Source organism: Seriola aureovittata, chromosome 20 (genome assembly GCF_021018895.1).
Source record: "Seriola aureovittata isolate HTS-2021-v1 ecotype China chromosome 20, ASM2101889v1, whole genome shotgun sequence".
Lineage (NCBI taxonomy): Eukaryota > Metazoa > Chordata > Actinopteri > Carangiformes > Carangidae > Seriola > Seriola aureovittata.
The window spans coordinates 21,315,277-21,323,864 of record NC_079383.1 but is presented as its reverse complement, the minus strand read 5'-3'; the positions used below and the strand labels follow the sequence as shown (position 1 = coordinate 21,323,864).

Below are 8,588 nucleotides of genomic sequence, written 5' to 3'. Positions count from 1 at the left end.
TATCAGTGGCAGAGGGAGGATCACATCCTCTTCCACCATTTCCTTTGCTTTGCTTTGCCCTTTTAATTTCCAGTCATTGTTTTCCTCTCCGGTCGCAGCTGCTGCTGTTAGAGAAAGAAAGAGTAAAACTAAAAAACAAGATGTCTGAGACCAAGCCCGATGTTTTTCTGCTCCTGTTCTTTCTTTCAACTTTAACCCCTTTAACCAGAGGAGGTGAGTGAGGCGTTCACAGCCCGTCTGATCTATATTCAAATCTAAACTAAATCTAAATCTAAAATCTTGTTTTGTCGAGCTGCTGCGTCACTGTTTCTTTTTGAATGGAAAACGCAAGAACACAGGGAAATATATTGAATTAAGATAAATGTCATGAAAAATTACACATAAAAAACAAGTGAGTGTTGTCTCATAGTTGAGGTGTGTCCCAGTGTTTTAAGATATTTTCCTTTGAAAAAGTAGGAGATTAATTGCAGTTTTCCCAAAGCACCAAACAGTTTAATATTAATGCATTTACAGCCGGCTACACACACAGTAACCTGAGCTACACATTGTCTGTACATGTGTGTTAAACACTTCCCACCAGCTAATATAAATCGTGTGGCAGAGCTTGTGGTGCAACCTGCAGCTGACACATATTTGGCTTTTAAATCCCTGATGAGAAGACGCCCTAGTTACTGTAAACAAGGTTGAGTCTGGTATAAAAAGTAAAAGCCTGTTATGTTAGAGATCAATATATGTGATCAGACACATGAACGATGTGGCCTTTAAAGAAAGTTCTCCTGGATTCAGCTGCCAAGTTCCCTGAACTGAACTTTGGTTGTCGTCTCTTTACCTGATGTGTTGCAGACTCTGAGGTGTCCTGTGTTTCCATGGAGAGCTGCATCTTACCGTGCAGCTTCCAGAACGACACTGACGTGGTCATCCACTGGATTCAGGTGTCAGCAGGACACAGTCCTGTCCACTCCTTCTACTACAACAAAGACCAGCTCGCTCACCAGGACCAGCGCTTCAGAAACAGGACGTCACTGTTCACGGACCAGATCTCAGGAGGAAACGCCTCCCTCCAGCTGACAGGGCTGCAGGTTCAGGACCAGGGAAGATACAAGTGTTACACCAGCACCACCAAAGGAAACATGGAATCATTTATCAACCTGAAAGTGGACGGTGAGAAACACAGTAAATATAGAAAATACAAAACAAAAAGGTTTTTCAGTGCTGCAGTAAATCCTCCTTCATGAAGGTCCTGATGTTCAGTTCGTGTTGAAGCTTGTGTCCAGTAGATGGACATTTTATCTTTAATCCATGTAGAACAATGAAGACGCCATCACTATTATTGTTATCCAATATATTCTAAAGAAACTTTATATAAAGCAAAAGCTTTTTTCATTGTTTGCTTTCTTTGCAGCTCCAGTTGGTAAAGTCGACCTCCAGCAGGTGGGAAACAGGATCACCTGCAGCTCAGAGGGGATCTACCCTGAACCTGAGCTCACCTGGTCCACCAGCCCTCCATCCACTGTGACCTTCAAGAACCAAGCTGAAGTCCAGGAGACTGAGCAGCTGCTCTACAACATCAGAAGTTCTCTGACAGTTTCAGACAGCGACTCTGATCTGAGCTACAGCTGCAGCATCAGCACTCGCAGAAACAAGAGGAGAGCCACTTTGTTTAAAACAAGTGAGTCATTTTAAAGAGACGTGCAGTCAGCTACAGTGGAGATTCAGAAATATTGTCATTTTTTATTTTTGTGTTGTGTTATCTCAGCTTCTGTCAGTCAGTCCAGCTCTGCAACAACGATCCACTGCACTTCCTCAAACACCTCCCTCACAGGCTTCAGTCTCACCTGGAGATTCAACCACAGTCAGATCGTCCTGACCCAGACCAGAGCTGACGTCTCCTCCTCAGTCTCAGAGGGGTGGAGCCAGCAGGTGAAGGGTGTGTCAGAGTCAGGCAGCCTCATGCTACAGAACTTATCTCCACATCATGAGGGAACATACACCTGTGAACTGAGTGATGCTGAGGAGACACTGATAACCAACACCTTTCTGAGGATACAGAGTCCAGGTGAGGCAGCATGAAGGGAGGAACTGTTAGTCTGTATGAGTGAGAACTGTTATTAACTGTAATATCTGTATTTCTACTGCAGATGAGGCTTTACTCATTCATAGAGTCATTATAGGCGTGTTGGCTGCAGCTGTTTTGGTCTTAGCAGCAGTTGTTCTTGTCCAGCACTATAAAAACAAAAGAGGTAAAATAATGTTCCTCCTACAATTTAATACATTTTTTGTTTGTTATTTTTATTGATGTTGATTTTTGACTCAATATATCTCCCAGGTGAACAGAGAAACTGGAACAAAGTCAAACAATGATCAAACACCAACGTAAGTAAATGTTCTGTATTAGAAAAGCACTGCTGCTGAATGAACTAGTTAGAACCAGTTTTCTAACGTCACGTCTCATTTATATATATGATTTTTATATTTCTGATGCTGAATCTTGTTTCATTTTGTCTCCAGGGAAACAAATCTCAAACAGACCAGTGAGTCAATGTTTCCTCAGAGAGGTGAATTCCTGACGCACAAACCTCCGTCTCAGTCAAATGATGACTTTGGCCGTCCATTTAAAATATGAACTAACGAGAGAATCTTGCTTCTCTCAGCCTCAAAGTCTTTTAGTTGCTGTTTTTTGTTGCTGCAAACTGTCACTGAGGAGAAGCTTCGTCTGGACTCTCTGCACTAAAGCCCAGATCAGTGAGAGCTGCAGTGATGGTCGTCCTTCTGTCATTTGAAAATGTATTTACCACCACCGCTTACTTTTTCTTTATTTACTTGATAACTGCACTGTTTATATATGAGTATATATTCACATGTATATACGTGGATATGTATATAATTTTATTTATTTATTTATTTTTGCTTTTCTTTATTTCATTATCAATTTATTCAATTACTTCTATTAATAATTACATTGTATTTTATCATGTTAATATTGTGATTGACATTTTTCCCTTTTCTTTTAATTCTTTGATATTTTATTTCCATTGAATGATTGTAATTGTGCATTGGCAACACATTGAAAATATCATGCCCATAAAGCCTGTTCACCTGAACTATAGTAAGTCCAGCTGAATGAAACCATCAGACTTTAATACTGTGTGTAATTAAGACACAGCAGAAATATATTTAGAAATACTGATTTAGGTCGTCAGTTAATCTCGTCTGTTACATCATGTTGTAACACAAATCTTTACTTTTATTTTATGGTATTTTCCTCTATTGTTTTTATTTTATGTGTGAATGAAATCTCAGAGCACTGACAGATGATCCCTGTTCTCAGTGAGTGTCCAGCAGAGGGCGCTGTCACCTCATCAGCCAGTAAACACTGGACTGACTGTTTCCTCCACTGTCTCTAACCTGCGTCTTAGTCGACACAGATGTTGATGTTTTCACACTTCAAGCTCAAGATATTTGAAATACACTGTACATATATGTATATGTATATATATATATATGTATATATACACATTGTTCATGTAAATAAAGTTTGGTATTCTCAAGGCTCCAACTGAAATAAACAAATAATAAAAAAAATGTCTTCAGATTTCTGATAGCTCAATGTTTCAGAGAGGGAAATTAGTTTTCCATCAACTACATACTAATTAGACTCTCTGTCAGTCCTCTAACGAAGACATGATTTAAATGTCGAACTGGGACAATGATCCTTTTCTCTAGTAAATAAAAGAGTGTGTCCATAATCAACCCTTCAGATTAGTTGTGCAGAAGTCAGTGGGTTGAGGTGGGAAAATAATCCTGAGGAAAGACGAAAGTGAAAGAGCACTGACAACCCGTGATCTCTGTTACACCCCTCAGCCACAGCCAGCAGAGGAGGCTGATCCTGACTGAGGGGAACACAAATTGGTGAATTCGCAATAATAAGTAGATGATGTCCGACTTGACCGCAGTCAAAGCTCCTGTATGTTTCTCTGCTGACTCTGCTGCCGTTTGTTGATACTCTGCTCCTGAAGTCACGTCACCCTCATGTAAACAGTCAAATGAGGTCACTTGTTTTTCTTGGTTTGTGTTTTTTTTAATACTTCCTCTTCTTATTTCGCGCCTCCTCCAAATCTTTCCATTGCTCTTCTCTCAAACATGGTTGCCGTGAGTTTAACTGGTAAAACAAGATGATGAGGATCGTGATTGTTATTCTGCTTCAGACTTTCTTATGGACTGTGATCACAGGAGGTGAGTGAGGCGTTCACAGCCAGTCTGATTTTATTTCACTCTAGACGTAAAGCAGACAAGTTGAACTTGGTACGTTTTATTGCAGTGGCTCTTACTTTCGATTTCAACAGAAAGCAACAACACAGGGAAACATAGAATTACAATAAATTGAAGTAAAACATAAAAGTATGTTAAAGTGACGCTAACCTCACGGTTTGACTACTTTTAAACTTTTATATGTGGAAACTTTTGAAGACGCTTCCTCTCTGAGGGCAGGTGTCCCGATAACTTTATCTTCTTTTTATCACTTAATAATGGAAATGAGGCTGTTCACTTCTCTACCATTTACCCCGCGTGAGTCAGTGCTGAACTTCCGTTCACAGTAAATCTACTTCTGTTTGGAGGCAGCTTCCTTAACGGTTATTAATTGATATTTACTCGGTTTAAACATTTAAAAGTATGAACTTGTTTATTTTCAGTTTGACAAAAAATAAAACAGCAAATAGACTTTTTTTAAACTTGTGAAGTTTTAATATTGTTGAATAATAAGTTATTTTGGGCGCTTTTGTGATCATTATTGTGGAGAGAGAGAGAGAGACAGAGAGAGAGAGAGAGAGAGAGAGAGAGATAGAGAGAGAGAGATAGAGAGAGAGAGATAGAGAGAGAGAGAGAGAGAGAGAGGTTATGACTACTGGTGTGCACTCCACCATATGAGTAACTCTTACGTCTTTCCCACGTCAATATATTTCCCCTGACCTTTCCTTACCACCCAGGGCTTGGTCATTAATTATTCTTTAAATTTCTTCTCTTCGCCTCCTGACAATATGGTGGCTCTTATTATTTATTTAAGGCTTTACCTAGCCTTTATTTTAAGCCATAAATAAAATCCTGCAGAACCTGTCGGAGCACAAACAGTAAAACCTGACCCCTAGTGTTGGTGGTGCTTCTTGAAATCACTTTTATTTTCAATACAACAGCATGTTCCTACAGTACTGCTGCATTTAAAAGACTACAGTTTCAAAACTGCATTTCTAGAACCCCAGATCACTAAAACTGCCATAAAGGTTTATTCCATCCAAATAATACTTCCTGTGTTGTGGTTTGTAAAAGTTGCACGTTGAGCTGTTTTGTAATTAGCACAATTAGGTAATTATCAGGTCAAATGATGATTGAATCATATACTATGGCCTTTGCAGTCACTAGATCTACAATAAAACATATCCAGTAATCCAAAGGTTCTGGCCAATAAAATTATTTTAGAGATAAATAAATGTGATCAGACACATGAACAATCAGGTCTTTAAAGAAAGCTCTCCTGGATTCAGCTGCCGAGTTCCCTGAACTGAGCTTTGGTTGTCGTCTCTTTACCTGATGTGTTGCAGACTCTGAGGTGTCCTGTGTTTCCATGGAGAGCTGCATCTTACCGTGCAGCTTCCAGGACGACACTGTTGTGGTCATCCACTGGATTCAGGTGTCAGCAGGACACAGTCCTGTCCACTCCTTCTACCACAACAAAGACCAGCTCGTTCACCAGGACCAGCGCTTCAGAAACAGGACGTCACTGTTCAAGGACCAGATCTCAGGAGGAAACGCCTCCCTCCAGCTGACAGGGCTGCAGGTTCAGGACCAGGGGAGATACAAGTGCTACACCAGCACCACCAAAGGAAACAATGATTCCTACATCAACCTGAAAGTGGACGGTGAGAAACACAGTAAATATAGAAAATACAAAACAAAAAGGTTTTTCAGTGCTGCAGTAAATCCTCCTTCATGAAGGTCCTGATGTTCAGTTCGTGTTGAAGCTTGTTTTTATCTTTAATCCATGTAGAACAATGAAGACACCATCACTATTATTGTTATCCAATATATTCTGAAGAAACTTCATATAAAGCAAAAGCTTTTTTCATTGTTTGCTTTCTTTGCAGCTCCAGTTGGCAAAGTCGACCTCCAGCAGGTGGGAAACAGGATCACCTGCAGCTCAGAGAGGATCTACCCTCAACCTGAGCTCACCTGGTCCACCAGCCCTCCATCCACTGTGACCTTCAAGAACCAAGCTGAAGTCCAGGAGACTGAGCAGCTGCTCTACAACATCAGAAGTTCTCTGACAGTTTCAGACAGCGACTCTGATCTGAGCTACAGCTGCAGCATCAGCACTCGCAGAAACAAGAGGAGAGCCACTTTGTTTCAAACAAGTCAGTGATTTTAAAGAGACGTACAGTCAGCTACAGTGGAGATTCAGAATCTCACAAAATATTAAGTCATTTTTGTGTTGTGTCATCTCAGCTTCTGTCAGTCAGTCCAGCTCTGCAACAACGATCCACTGCACTTCCTCAAACACCTCCCTCACAGGCTTCAGTCTCACCTGGAGATTCAACCACAGTCAGATCATCCTGACCCAGACCAGAGCTGACGTCTCCTCCTCAGTCTCAGAGGGGTGGAGCCAGCAGGTGAAGGGTGTGTCAGAGTCAGGCAGCCTCATGCTACAGAACTTATCTCCACATCATGAGGGAACATACACCTGTGAACTGAGTGATGCTGAGGAGACACTGATAACCAACACCTTTCTGAGGATACAGAGTCCAGGTGAGGCAGCATGAAGGGAGGAACTGTTAGTCTGTATGAGTGAGAACTGTTATTAACTGTAACATCTGTATTTCTACTGCAGATCAGGCTTTACTCATTCATAGAGTCATTATAGGCGTGTTGGCTGCAGCTGTTTTGGTCTTAGCAGCAGTTGTTCTTGTCCAGCACTATAAAAACAAAAGAGGTAAAATAATGTTCCTCCTACACTTTAATAAATTTTTTGTTTGTTATTTTTATTGATGTTGATTTTTGACTCAATATATCTCCCAGGTGAACAGAGAAACTGGAACAAAGTCAAACAATGATCAAACACCAACGTAAGTAAATGTTCTGTATTAGAAAAGCACTGCTGCTGAATGAACTTGTTAGAACCAGTTTTCTAACGTCACGTCTCATTTATATATATGATTTTTATATTTCTGATGCTGAGTCTTGTTTCATTTTGTCTCCAGGGAAACAAATCTCAAACAGATCAGTGAGTCAATGTTTCTTCAGAGAGGTGAAATCCTGACGCACAAACCTCCGTCTCAGTCAAGTGATGACTTTGGTCGTCCATTTAAAATATGAACTAACGAGAGAATCTTGCTTCTCTCAGCCTCAAAGTCTTTTAGCTGCTGTTTTTTGTTGCTGCAAACTGTCACTGAGGAGAAGCTTCGTCTGGACTCTCGGCACTAAAGCCCAGATCAGTGAGAGCTGCAGTGATGGTCGTCCTTCTGTCATTTGAAAATGTATTTACCACCACCGCCTACTTTTTCTTTATTTACTTGATAACTGCACTGTTTACATCTGAGTATATATTCACATGTATATACGTGGATATGTATATAACTTTATTTATTTATATATTTTTGCTTTTCTTTATTTTATTATCAATTTATTCAATTACTTCTATTAATAATTACATTGTATTTTATCATGTTAATATTGTGATTGACATTTTTGCCTTTTCTTTTAATTCTTTGATATTTTATTTCCATTGAATGATTGTAATTGTGCATTTGCAACACATTGAAAATATCATGCCCATAAAGCCTGTTCACCTGAACTGAAAGTCCAGCTGAATGAAACCATCAGACTTTAATACTGTGTGTAATTAAGACACAGCAGAAATATATTTAGAAATACTGATTTAGGTCGTCAGTTAATCTCGTCTGTTACATCATGTTGTAACACAAATGTTTACTTTTATTTTATGGTATTTTCCTCTATTGTTTTTATTTTATGTGTGAATGAAATCTCAGAGCACTGACAGATGATCCCTGTTTTCAGTGAGTGTCCAGCAGAGGGCGCTGTCACCTCATCAGCCAGTAAACACTGGACTGACTGTTTCCTCCACTGTCTCTAACCTGCGTCTTAGTCGACACAGATGTTGATGTTTTCACACTTCAAGCTCAAGATATTTGAAATACACTGTACATATGTATATATATATATATATATATATATATATATATATATATATATATATACACACACATTGTTCATGTAAATAAAGTTTGGTATTCTCAAGGCTCCAACTGAAATAAACAAATAATGAAAAAGTGTCTTCAGATTTCTGATAGCTCAATGATTCAGAGGGAAATTAGTTTTCCATCATCTACATACTAATTAGACTCTCTGTCAGTCCTCTAATGAAGACATGATTTAAATCTCAAACTGGGACAATGATCCTTTTCTCTAGTAAATAAAACGTAGATTTGATGAGTCTCATCATCTCTGAGAGATCAAAACTGTACGTGGTAGGGTAAGCTGGTCCACCTTAACCATCAGTCCACCTTAATGCTGCTCACCTC

The 8,588-nt window shown here is 39.5% G+C and overlaps 1 protein-coding gene across 1 annotated transcript; it reads left to right on the top strand.

Moving 5' to 3' along the window:
- Positions 1-3,871: 3,871 nt before the first annotated feature.
- LOC130161172 (V-set domain-containing T-cell activation inhibitor 1-like) lies at positions 3,872-8,299 on the top strand. Its single transcript, XM_056364227.1, has 7 exons — positions 3,872-4,233; positions 5,595-5,912; positions 6,138-6,404; positions 6,496-6,795; positions 6,878-6,979; positions 7,066-7,112; positions 7,248-8,299. Exons 1-6 carry the CDS (start codon positions 4,173-4,175, stop codon positions 7,098-7,100), a joined length of 1,083 nt encoding a protein of 360 aa, XP_056220202.1. The 5' UTR covers positions 3,872-4,172; the 3' UTR covers positions 7,101-7,112; positions 7,248-8,299.
- The last annotated feature ends 289 nt before the right edge of the window (positions 8,300-8,588 follow it).